A 12,676-nucleotide genomic window follows, 5' to 3' on the forward strand; every position below is an offset into this window, starting at 1 on the left:
TGTAGCCTTGCACATTACAGGAGCAAAAATAGCAGTCATCTCCATGGTTTCTAGTCGCACGCCAGACCATGGGAATCGTAAAAGGCAAATACTTTTTCTTACTTTTAGTCCATTGTCTCAACTCTTTGACATAGGTGCAAACTTTGTGTGTATCCCATGATTTGTCCTGGTCCCCAGGTTTTATTCCAAAATATGCATAATACATATTTTTGATGAATTCTGTAATGTTTTGCCTTTGTTTCTTAACAACAAATTTACCAAAAATATAACAGAACATGTTTGTGTCATTTACACAACATCTTGTAACAAATAAATAATGTTGAAAAGAAAAAATGTCAAAGTGCATGCACAAACAAATACTATCCAGAAATGACACGTCGTGCAACCTGTTAATCGTTTATATACTAGTGGTGTATTTTTCATGGGTTCTAAAACAATTAATAAGACTTATGTCACAATTGGTCTAGAGAAATTTATAGCCAGTGGTTGTCAACATTTTAAGCAAAACAAATTGTGACCCAATTTTGATGAAAATGATTCACTTATGTCAAAGTACATATGATGTTTTGGGAAAAATCCATACGTGATAGAGAAAAATGGATATCATTTTCAGTTTCAGCGTACAAGAATTACCGTAGAACACATAAAAATTTCAAGACAATAAAACCATCTTGGGCCCGTGTTATCAAGTTCCACTAATCGTCCAACTGTGTCTCTAACCATATTGAAGTTTTTCTACTAAATACTAGTCTTTATTTTCTCCTGTTAATTTACCCCTACAGTAATTGTATATTTAAGTTAAACTAAAATTTAGCAGTTTCCCAATTTATAAGTTAAACAGTACAATAGGGCTACTGATCAGGGTTTTGTGTGTATGGAACTGCATGAGAGAGATATGACGAAACCTTTATTAAAATCTTGCACCAGTTTCAATGTAACCCTTGGAAGTCCAAAGAAATCTATAAAGACAGTGTAAGTACAATTCAAGTAAAGCTTGAATTGTACTGTTAATCTGCTTTGTCTAATATGCCAAATCATAACTTCCCCAAGAACCAGAATTCATGAAAATTTAAACTAAAAATATAACAAGTTATAAGTACATTGGCTTAAGGCGAACATACACTAGTCTTTGTGAGAGCTCTTAAAAGTTCTTGCAGCTTCAAACTAAGGAAACAAAGAAAATCGTCAGAGATTTATGATGAGGCTGTGGTGAGTACTTAAATTTTAGAAGTACAAAAACTTTACATTCTCTCAAAAGTGAAAGTTAAAATAAAATTCAGCTGCAACTTACTCGCGTCCGTTGAATATGTTACAACAACACTGATTCCATAGCAAAAGCATGAACTTAAATAAGCCAGTTAGTCTCAACGTTTTAGTATACCCAAGCATACATTGTACACGAGTTACTTCACTTGACAAGCAGAAGGTATGCAAGCTAAAGGAGGGACTGCCCAGAGCTTTTATCTGATTCACAGACAATAATACCATAGCTCACTAATTAAATGCTGATTTAACTATTTCTGTAACAAAACCAGGAAATAAGATTTGGCTTCACCTAAAACTTCATTTGCTACTTAAAAAATGCCAAAGTTAGTAACTCACTTCAACTCCTTAATTTGTCTGAAAGGAGAACAATGAAAAACAACACAATTTCAAAAAAAACGTGAACAACATGAAAAACATATATTACATCTCCATATTACACTAATATTTAATGACTGTAGTATCATATTAGTAATTTTTGCTATACCTAAAAGTGTCCATTCCTAACTAATCTATCTATAGTACACTAAAGTAATACTTATATTCTCCAGAAAAACATTATAATCTACAAGTATTGGTCATTTATCTATCTCAAAGATCAAATATACTAGAAAGATAACAGTCTGTTGCACAAAACAAAAATGTTGCAAACTATAATGACTTTATATTTGCCTTAAAAAAACTTCAACTGGTTGACTATTAAGTTCATGCAAAATCCTGAATATTTCAAACCTCCGAGATTTCTAGAACAATTTAACTGTCAACTTTAAAAAATGGGAATAACACTATAATTGAACAGAAGATTTTAGCATGGCATATCGTTTTGAGCTTGTCCTGAAACCAGGTGACTTATCAAGACTTTAAAGAACAGTGTTAAATTCTATTATATTCTCTGATGATGGGAGACTCAATTGAAAGAGGTAAATAAAGAAAAAGGTATCACAGTGCAAGGAAAAACATATGAACACCTTTCATCAGCTTAAATTATAAACATAAAGATCACAGTAACATGTGAACATTTACAATATTTATAACCTTTGAACTTTATATAGAGGTTTAACATCTGGACCTGAAAGGTAGATAAAGGAAGTAAAATTAAAATGACAAAAGTCATACTATTCAAACTCCCCCTCAATAGGGGGGATTTACATAGACAACAGATTACACATTTATTATCATTAATGATATAATAATAAAGCCCCAAATCATCAATTGCTTATTATTAAAACACTTTTTGACAACTGCAAAGCAGCTTGCATGGACAACACTCAAATAGACCAATAAAAATATTTATAATTGTAGTTAATATTGTGATGTACAGTGTTAAAACACGGAAATGTAATAAATTAAAAAACTGAAACATTCTGGAAAGTCATGACAACCGTCATGTGCAACAGAATGTGTGTAGGATATTTTGAAAAGTGCATGTATTGCCGCCATGTGAAAATAAATTTATTTATGTAATTAATCAACATATAACTAAAATAAAATGGAAAAGGGTTCTATAATAGTGTACTTGAATTAATCAAAATACATGTATTTCACAAGCCTTTTGAAAAGAAAGCAATTAAAAATATTTTATTTATGTTTCTTAAGCATAAAACTAGATATGAATTCCATCAAAGTTAATATCTTAACAGTAGGTAAAGACTAAATTGATACAGTAATAAAAGAAAGTTAAAAAAAGGATGGGATTTAAATATTAATGAAAAGAAAACTAGGTAAGAATTCATTATGAAAACTTTTGTTTTTTGAAGTTGGGCTTTATAAATGCTGCTGTATTACACACAAATATAACTTACTGAACCACACATTTTTTAAATATACTTTCCTTGTCCTGTTGTTTCTCATATTGTTTTTTGGTTATTGCTTTGTTTTTGTGGATAGTCATGCTTGTTTCTTTGTGAATAATTGTTGTGAACACCCCAGCCTTTTAAAACTTTATTAAAATGCTTAAAAAAGTCAGTGTTTTCATGTCATGTTAAATCTGTCTATCCAGAAGACCTATTAGTAAAATCAAAAAGTGTTGTAATTTTTATTCAATCATTTAACAAATGAAATGAAGGATCAAAATAAATTAACTGTGTTTATATAGTTGTATATCAAATTTGTTTAAATAATTTAACTAAACAACACACACCCTTAATGTATAACTAATAGAGAAGTAACTTTTCCAGGGGACATGTCTAGATCTAGGTTTTCAAAGCTTTATTTTATTATTCCCTAAAACGAAGTTTATATTTCAAAACTTGTTATTTTACTACTCAAAGATCATCCATAGACAAGTTATTCAACCCCATAAAACTTAAGTGCCAGGATCAAGTATTTTTACTTTTCCAAGACAAAAACTTATCTTTCACACAGAAATGCTTTTTCCCTTGCGTGTTGGCCCACGAGATTTTCATACCACTCCCACGTACATTCACATGCTTAATGATGATGTCATAATGCAACGATAGCCCTCCACCAATAGGAGGGCAACACAATGTCCATGTGCAGTAACTCCCACTATGCACTTGCTCTCATGATAACTTCATTCCTTCCCTCAACATTGTATTGAACAGATGTGTTAAAACTCATTTGAGTTCAATTTGATGAAATTTATGTTTGTTAATAAAACTTTGTTTTTTATTTCTTTGGCATATGTTTCAAATATTTTATTATTTTCATGAATTCTCAAGTGATGATTACTTCTATTTATCCAGTGCGAGTGACAAAGCTACTATGGCTTTTGGGGGTCTTTTGGAGATGTTACAGTCTTTGTTCAATGTGTTGTGGATTGCCTCATGCATATTAGGCCTTCTCCTTCCATCCCTTCAGCTGACATTCTTTCTCCTCTGTTGTAAGTGGCTAGTTGAATGATGATTTTATACCCTGATTTGCTTGCTTACTGATTTTGGAATGTCTTTAACCTTTCTAACTCTTTCTGGATATGTTTTCTCAGGCATGTTCTTTTCATTATTTATTAAGTTTTATTTCCTGTTCTTTACTCTGTGAACCCATTTCTTGGGGTTCCTTTGTCTTTCCTCCCTTGCATGATATTAGGGTTTATACTGTTTTCTTTCTTCAGCAGCTCCACATGCCTTATCCCCTTCATGTTCATGACTTTTGTTTTGTCTTACAACCATTCTTCCTTTCCTTTTCTATATTTCCTGTTTTTGGAGTCATTTTGCCTGCATGGGGAGCAGACACATTGCCTCTTATATCACTCTTTTGTTCCCAATTTTTGTCTCTTCCTTTTCTTACCACCCTCCTATGTTATCACTTCTACCTCCACATTTTGTTGTGCTTCAGTGAGGTTGTTTGGAGAGGTTCATTCCCCCTTTCTTTGTCACTTTTGTCCTTTCCTATTCTGTTTTGTCCTTCCTTACTTGATTCCTATGCTCTTGGGACTTCTTGGATCTGGATGCACTCCTCATTAATGTGCACCTTCCTTTTCCTGGTGTATGTAGTCTTTGTCAGGCTCCCTTTCTTCACCTGGAAGTATTCAGTGTTTCAAAAAATGTGGTATCAGATTTTTCGGGTGAACAAACTATCAGGAGGGTGTACACCCTTTCTCTGTGTTTTTTTGTCATATTTTTTATGGTCCCCAGGAAGACCGGAGACTAACGTCTAATGATCAACCCATCATCTTGTAACCTATTTCTGGTCATTCCACCACTCTGGTTGGAGAATTTCTTTTCTTTCTGGTGGTCTTTTTCACCCAATCTGTGGATGACCAAGGTTGATGTGTCAGAAAACCTCCTACACATTCTGATTGCCCTGTCCTCTAGAGGTTTTCTACATTTTATCCATCAGAATTGAATCTTTCAATTCCATGCTCTTCCCTTTGACATAGCATTGGCCCTGTATATATTCAAATATCCAATTCCTTTTCTCACATGATATTTGATACATCTCGGCATTTCTTGAAGTCTTGTCTCAGCTGGGCTCAGCATTCTCCTCTTTGACTGGAAGCCATAGAATGTCAGGTCACCAAGATTTTCATTTTCATCCTTCATAGGAAGTACTTTTGATTTTAAGGATTCTGGCTTCTCTGGAACACCTCATTCCTCTGGAATGTGCACGCATGTGCCTCCTGCAATGTACCTTGCAAGACCAATGGATTACTTCATGAGATCCATTGTCCTCAATTTTAAACCTCCCCTCTCCTTTACTTGAGGACTTATCATGGTGGTTAGGCCATGCCAATACTACATCCAACATTCCCTTACCACCCACAGACTTGTTCTCCATCTCTGCACTGGTGCTTTCCTCTAATTCAGAGATAGTCTCAATCCTGAGATGACATGACTTCTTTCATTTGAATCCAGGATGAGAATTTGTACCATATAAACATGCTCGAACTTCTCATTGTTTCCTGGGCATGTTTCCCTTTCATACTTATTTTCGTGGATCAGTTGGTCATAATCCTTTCAGACAATTCCATAGTCATTTCTAACATGAACCATTTATGGAAACACCCATTCTGGGACTCTTTGCTTTTGGAATTATACTTTCTTTTCTGGGCTCATTCCCATTGAATCCATCTTGCTCCTTGTCATATGCCAGGAGCTATGAACCTCATTGTAGACTGCCTCTCCTGGCCAGACTGTTATACTTATAGAGTGGTCTCTCCACACCCAGGTCTTTCATTGGATTCACTCTTGGTTGGGCATGGCTCTCATGGCCACCTTTGGTACCATTCTCAACTCCAAGCATCCTCTCTTCTGGTACCTTGTTCCTCATCCTTCAGCGCTGGCTGTTGATTATCTCACCTTCTTCTGTATGCCTATGCTTCCTTCTTCAGGTCCTCACTTTGAAACACAACACTCCTTCTTGAATTCTCCTGGTGTTGCTTCTTTGACTGGCTCAGTTATGTTTTCCATTCTTTCTTTGCTTAGAATCCAGACCCCACCCCCTTCTCTACCCATTGTTCCCTCTCTACTGTTTCAACCTCATACATCCCTTTTTAATCAAGGGATATTGTCCCTTCATCTCCACGTGTGGAATTTGTCCAGTACATCACCCATTGGGCCAGACCCTCTGATTGTGTAGCCTTCTTCTGGTCATATTGCTATCATCCTTCCACTTTGTCTGTTTCCAATGACAGTTGTTGGCCTTTCATCATTGATCCATCCACTGCTTCTTTTCTCCCAACCATCCTACTGTGAACCACTTTTTGCCTTTTTTACATGACTGTTCGACAATGATTTATCAGTTTCCACCATTGCTAGTTATTGGGCAGCATTGTCCACTACATTTCATCTCTCCTGGTACCACAGGATGTTTTTTTCCCTCTGGGCTCTCCACTCTATTCTGATATTTCCTTCTTTGCTTACCTCCTCACCCAACCCCCGTGCATGATTGGGACTGTAATGTAGTTTTGCATGATCTCACATATGCCCTGTATGAACCATTGGCTCTTTCTTTTCATATCACCTTTCTCTCAAAACTTATTTACTCCTCCCTTTCATCTATGGTCTCTGTTGTTTAAATGTCTGTGCTATTAATGCTTCTTGCACCCTCTTCCACCATACATATATACTCCTCTGCCTAGACTGGTCTTTACTTCCTAAGTCTTCTGCTATTCAGGAAGGTAACTGTACTTTCTCTCCTATCTCCCCTCCTGTCTTTCACCTATATGATTGTTCAGACCTACATTAGCTCCTATGCCCTCTTTAGTGTTACTTACCACAGACTTCCCCCTTTTGGGATTCCTGCCATCATCTTTTCCAACCCTGGGACCCATCTTCTTCCAGGTACCCCTGTCCTTGTACCCTTACTGAATGGGTCTGTCAATGACTCTGGTTGATATATTCTTCCATGGATTTGGATGCTCACAGGCTATTTCAAATTTCTTTAGATCAGATGTGTGACCTGTCTCGCTCTGTTGCTGCATCTTTACCAGCCCTTGGTTGAGATCCTACAGGTAGGCATGTGTTGACTCCCTATATATTTGTTATATGTTATCTTAATCATCTGGCTTCCACAGGATTTCGACTTACCCCACTTGCTATTCTTCAATCAACCCATTATCTGTGAGATGGCTAAGTATGTTTTCTTCCTTTTCTCTCCCTTCTATTATTCAGAATCCAACCAGGTGGCTAGTGTTGCCTCTCAGAGTATGTTTATTTCCCAAAATTGCAATGGGCCAGGGGTAATAGAAAGTGCTCCAACCATCTGCCCTGGCTCTACCAGTGCCTGCTGCAAGTGGGGTGTACCACAAGACCACTAGAGATATCCTTGTGGTGTACAAACTTACTCAATTGTCTGATCCAGACCATATCAATTCCATGGACTTCCATGGAAAAAAGCTGGCACCAGGGAAGTGACTGCCCACTTCTTTGGTTCGAACTTGCCCACTTTAAGAAATATGGTATTGCAGTCACCTATTGCACTCTCACAGTAAAAGACCTTTGTGGCTGGTAGTTCATTGAGGGAATTTCTCTGGGCCTCCCCTGTGCAAATTCTCCCTCTTTCCTCTTCAAGTGGAGCACTGGAAACCCTTGTCACATACCATTTCCTAGCCACTGGGGTGATGGACCAAGGAGAATGCTCACTAGTTAGGCTTAGCACAGTATGATGAGAAGTAGGATGGTGGTGACATTGTCAGTGTAGTATCAATCACCCCCTCACACAACTAATGTGTTCTCCTTCTGCAGCCAATCTGTACAGTAGAGTCAAGGTGAACACACACTGTATGTTCTGATTGCACCCTAACCACACAACACATGTTGGCTCGATGACCACTTGTGTGCAGGTGCTCGGTTTGAAATGATCACATTCCACCCATTCACTTCAGGTTCTTTTGCCTTTCCCTACCTTTCATCTCAGGCAAAGAGTATACCTTGGTTGATACAAGATGCAGTCTCTCACAGGTATGTCCCTGTGGAGCCCCTGACATTGGATGTTAAACTCCATAGGCTTTCTGGAGGGAACTCCTCTAGGTTTGAATTTTTATAATGGCTCCTCTACCACTTTAGTGTGTGATTTTAGAATTTCTGTGTGTAGAGGTGAGTTGTCATTTTGAAAGCTAACATTTTCCTAATCTAAAAATGTATTTGTGATAGATACTTATCTCCGTACACATTCTCACCCATCCTCCCCACTTCTGGTGCAACGTTTTTCTTGCCTCGTCTAAGAATGAGGTTATCACTAATCCAAGTGCATAGAGGGAATTACTGTGCATGTAGTTTGTGTCACATCCCTATTTGTGACACATGATAATGTCAACATTCACCATTGCAGTTCAGATTAAACACACAAATTTAGGTGGGAGTTAGCTCAAGACTAATGTCATGCAAGTATCATAGGCAGGCATGTGAGGGAAATAGCATTTCCGTGTGTTGAGGTATCTAACGGAAATAAATTTTTAGGTTAGGAAATTGTTAATTTTCAACAGTCCAGAGAAAACAAGTCCAGTATAGTTCAGACTTCATGTACTAGTAAAATTCTAATAGTCCATCATGTTAAGTATTTGTTCTATAATATAATTAAGAGACAATAAACTATACAATGGGTTCTCTTGCAAGTCTTGTACTAGCCTATAATAACTTTTTTTGCTCTTAAGTTACAAATTTCTATTAATTTTTTCATTACAATCAAAGTTTTCAAGCATTTTGGTACCAATGCAAGTAACTCAGATTTTTAGCCACAGCATAGCAGCTCATAGAAGAGCTCTGAATTTTTTTTTTCAAGTACCAACTTTTAGCTCATAGCTCCATCATCTCTTGACCGATGTTAGATCTAATTACAGTTTTGGACTCAGGAGGTCAAACCCTTTCCATTGATGTATTTGACAATGCCCACGGTCTTGTAGATTAATTTACTCTAATCCTGCCTAAAAGAATTTCAATTTGAGAAATAAAATTGAATTGGGTATATATACACACGCCTCATGCTTGGTATTACTAGCAAACAAAAATATAACTAATAAATGGAAAATAAGGGGTCATAGATTAATTTACTCTATTCCTGTCTAAAGGAACGTAAAGTGCCGTAACTAATGAGAATTCCTTCTTGTTTAATTTTACCACACCAACGTTCTTCTCATACAGAAACTATCATGCACTTAATTCATACTTCACAGTTCATTGTCTTGAAAATATTTTCTTGCTCACCCAAAAAGACTTCAGATTGTTCTGAATTCAGGAAGGAGTTTCAGCAGAATTTCCTTTCTCAACATCCTAGTATCATCAGCAACTTTTAAATTTTGCTGCCCAAGTAGCTAATTAAACTGCTGATATTAATACTGAATAACAATGGCCCCAAATTATGAATAGTACTATCAAGACAACTCTCACAAGTTTTTAGCTTTTGTATCTAGTAAAACACAGTGTTTCACCAGGTTTATCTGGCATCATTAGGTGAGATGCAAGAACTGTTAGCCTCAATTCTTGTATCTTACCTGGTGATGCCAGGTATATTTGGTAAAACATTGTAAATAAAACAAACAAAGGTTTTACTATGTACAACCAATTAAAACTTGTGTGAATTTTAAAAATATAGTTCCTTCTAATATTTATATTGAGACAACTGTTTTTTGTTTTTTTTACCTTTTAACTCCTGATATCCAAAAAAAAAGAAAAAAAGAAAAATTCCTATCCAAAAGCTAATAAATTGGTGAAGGAAAAAAATACTTTTCATTGCATACTATTTATTAAACTGCCATCTGTGGAGCTGCTTCTCTCAATTACCCCTGACAACAGAAGTGAACCAGTTTTTCCTCATCCTCATGTCTTTCAATATTCAACTATATCTGTATATCAGTGATTATTGGTGGACCAAGTTAAAAAGTTCCAGCATTTTCAAATTAATTTTTATTCAAGTGTTTGTAATTTTAGAAAAGCTTGGAGGTTTTGTGCAATGATTAATGTTCTTACCCCCCCCCCCCAAAATAATACTTTAATACTTTTTCACTTTTCAGTGTATTTGCAATAATGATTTTTTCTATTTAATAGGTAATGGGGTTAGAGCATAAAAATATTTGGGCTCAACTGATATGAGAGCTGTGAATGTGTTTGTTTAATTACAGTCAGAGTTATTTTCCTTAAAAGAGAAAAAAACAACAACTTTGGATTCCAAAAAATATGCGTTTCTAATGATGATGGAAATAAACTGTTAGCAATAGTGCTTAATACATTTAAAGCTCATCTTTCCTTATAGGTCATTAAAGAAATATATTATCATAAATAATTGCCTCTTTTTTTATAAGCTGGAAGCAGACTCTGAAACTGAAGACAGCTCTTCAAATAAAGCTCTTTTCTTGGAAAAAGTTAGACAGTCTAATGCAGCTTGCCAGAATGGGGACTTCAGTGCTGCTGTGAAACTTTACACTGAAGCTATTAGTTTGGATCCTACCAATCATGTTCTTTACAGCAATCGATCAGCTGCTTATGTCAAAATTGGCAAATATGGTCGTGCACTACAGGATGCCATCAAAGCTCGAGAACTTAACCAAAAATGGCCAAAGGTAGGAACAAAATTGCATAAGGGAGAATTTTTACCATTATTTGTGTGTGAAATTCCTTCTTTTTATAGAGTGATTATCTCAAAGTGGTAATATTGTTAATTAGAAATATAATTAACTATAAATTAAGGTAATTATTAAGGGTTTAGCATGATTCAAAAACTACATTTTTTTAACTTGTTTGAAATTGAAAACTGAGATACAAAGTATTTGATTATTCTTTTATCAGCAATATTGCTGTAGTCTTATTTTAAATTTGGATGTTTATATTAATGTTGGATAGAGGGAGTTTTGATGTAGCTCAAGGTCTAGAATTTTCTTGAAAGTTTAGAAATTATTTGAGAAATATAAAAATGCATGTTTCACTTGCACAGATGAAGATTAGTGACTGTTACTGCTAGCCTGTTAGTCAGTTACTTGAATTTTGTGAATATTAAATTTTGTTTCAACTATGAAATAGAGATACAAGAAAGTAAAGTACATATGAAAAATGATAGCAGTAATTGAAATTTTTGTATTAGTGCCTACTGTGAACTTATTCCTATCAGGAGCACTAGTCAAGCTGCCTTGCATAATTTTATTTCAAGAAATAACATGTTTTTATCATCATTAAATTCATTGGACTTTGTATTCTTCACCTATCTGAATATTTCAAAAGAACCCACCCAACAACAGGAATCGTTACATATGAATGTCTTGTATTGTACATCTCTGCGTGTGAATATGTAAAGGTTTTTGTTTGTTTGTGTGTAGAAGGGTTTTGTTTTGCTCAGCATTTAATTTAATTCATTTATTTATTAACTTGTGGTATATGTGGACTTAAATATGTAGGACAAACAACTAATCCTTTGCATTAAGGATTGACCTACATAGATCACAAAGTAATAAGGGTTTTCCTCATTTGATAGAAATAAATCATTTTAATAATCATTAATTTAATATTGTAAAAATGACTATATTAGAAAAAATCTGCAATACAAATTTTTTAACAGAAAGAGAAGAATATCATATTCCGAAAGAAAAACTCTTTACCCTTATGGATTAAATCAGGACTTTCGAAATAAAACTTATGAAGTTATACGTAAAGATTCCTGTTTCAAAAATTTATTTCAAACAAACATTCATTTAATAATATAAAAATTATTATATTAGAAAAATTTACAATACAAATTTTTTAACAGAAAGAGAGAATATCATATTTTGAAAGAAAAACTTTTTACCCTTATGGATTAAATCAGGACTTTCAAAATAAAACCGATGAAGTTATAAGTAAAGATTCCTGTGTCAGAAATTTATTTCAAATAAATATTTGTAGAAGTAAACAGAGTAAGAATAGGGGTAAAGGTAAAAATAGAAAGAAATGGATTGATTTTGAAAGTTTTTGTAAAAATTTGGATTCTGTTTTTGACAGATCTGTTAATCTGGTGAAATTTATAATAAAACAAGTATTTGAATTAACAAATGCAAAACTCAAATATCTGTCAAAATATTTGTTAAACTTTGAGTTTAAGAATATCCATGTTAAAGACTTGATTATAGATCTAATTAAATTTAGATTACCTATACTTCCTTCAGTAAAGAAAAAAGAGAAATCTTATATAGTAATTGATTTTAAACATAAAGTTTATGATGATTTATATTTACCTTCCCTGATTCATAAAAGTATTCAAGAAGATATTTTCCCAAAAAATCATTTCAACCGATAGTCAGTTTTAATTATAATAAACCTCTTCTCTTTAACTATAAAAAATTCATTGAAAATTTTAATCAAATAGAAGTTGACAACTTACCTTGTAACTGTAATAATAGTGTTTTTAAAGATGTCTTTCATAATCATACAGTTACAGGAAATTTAGAAGTTATCAAAGATAAAGAATTACAATCAATATTAAAGAAAGGTACTAAATATACAATTTTAAAACACAAAAAAATGTTAAATCTTAAAAGACTTAGAAAAAATAT

The 12,676-nt window shown here is 34.3% G+C and overlaps 1 protein-coding gene across 1 annotated transcript in view; it reads left to right on the forward strand.

The window, feature by feature from the left end:
* The window catches only part of LOC106470889 (tetratricopeptide repeat protein 28-like), a 73,515-nt gene that overhangs the window by 3,621 nt on the left and 57,218 nt on the right, over nucleotides 1-12,676 (forward strand). The window contains exon 2 of the mRNA XM_022399529.1: nucleotides 10,460-10,717. Coding sequence (XP_022255237.1) covers nucleotides 10,460-10,717 — 258 coding nt within the window. The remainder of the gene's footprint in view (nucleotides 1-10,459; nucleotides 10,718-12,676) is intronic.

The sequence above is a fragment of the Limulus polyphemus genome, unplaced genomic scaffold, assembly GCF_000517525.1.
Source record: "Limulus polyphemus unplaced genomic scaffold, Limulus_polyphemus-2.1.2 Scaffold4270, whole genome shotgun sequence".
Taxonomy (NCBI): Eukaryota; Metazoa; Arthropoda; class Merostomata; order Xiphosura; family Limulidae; genus Limulus; species Limulus polyphemus.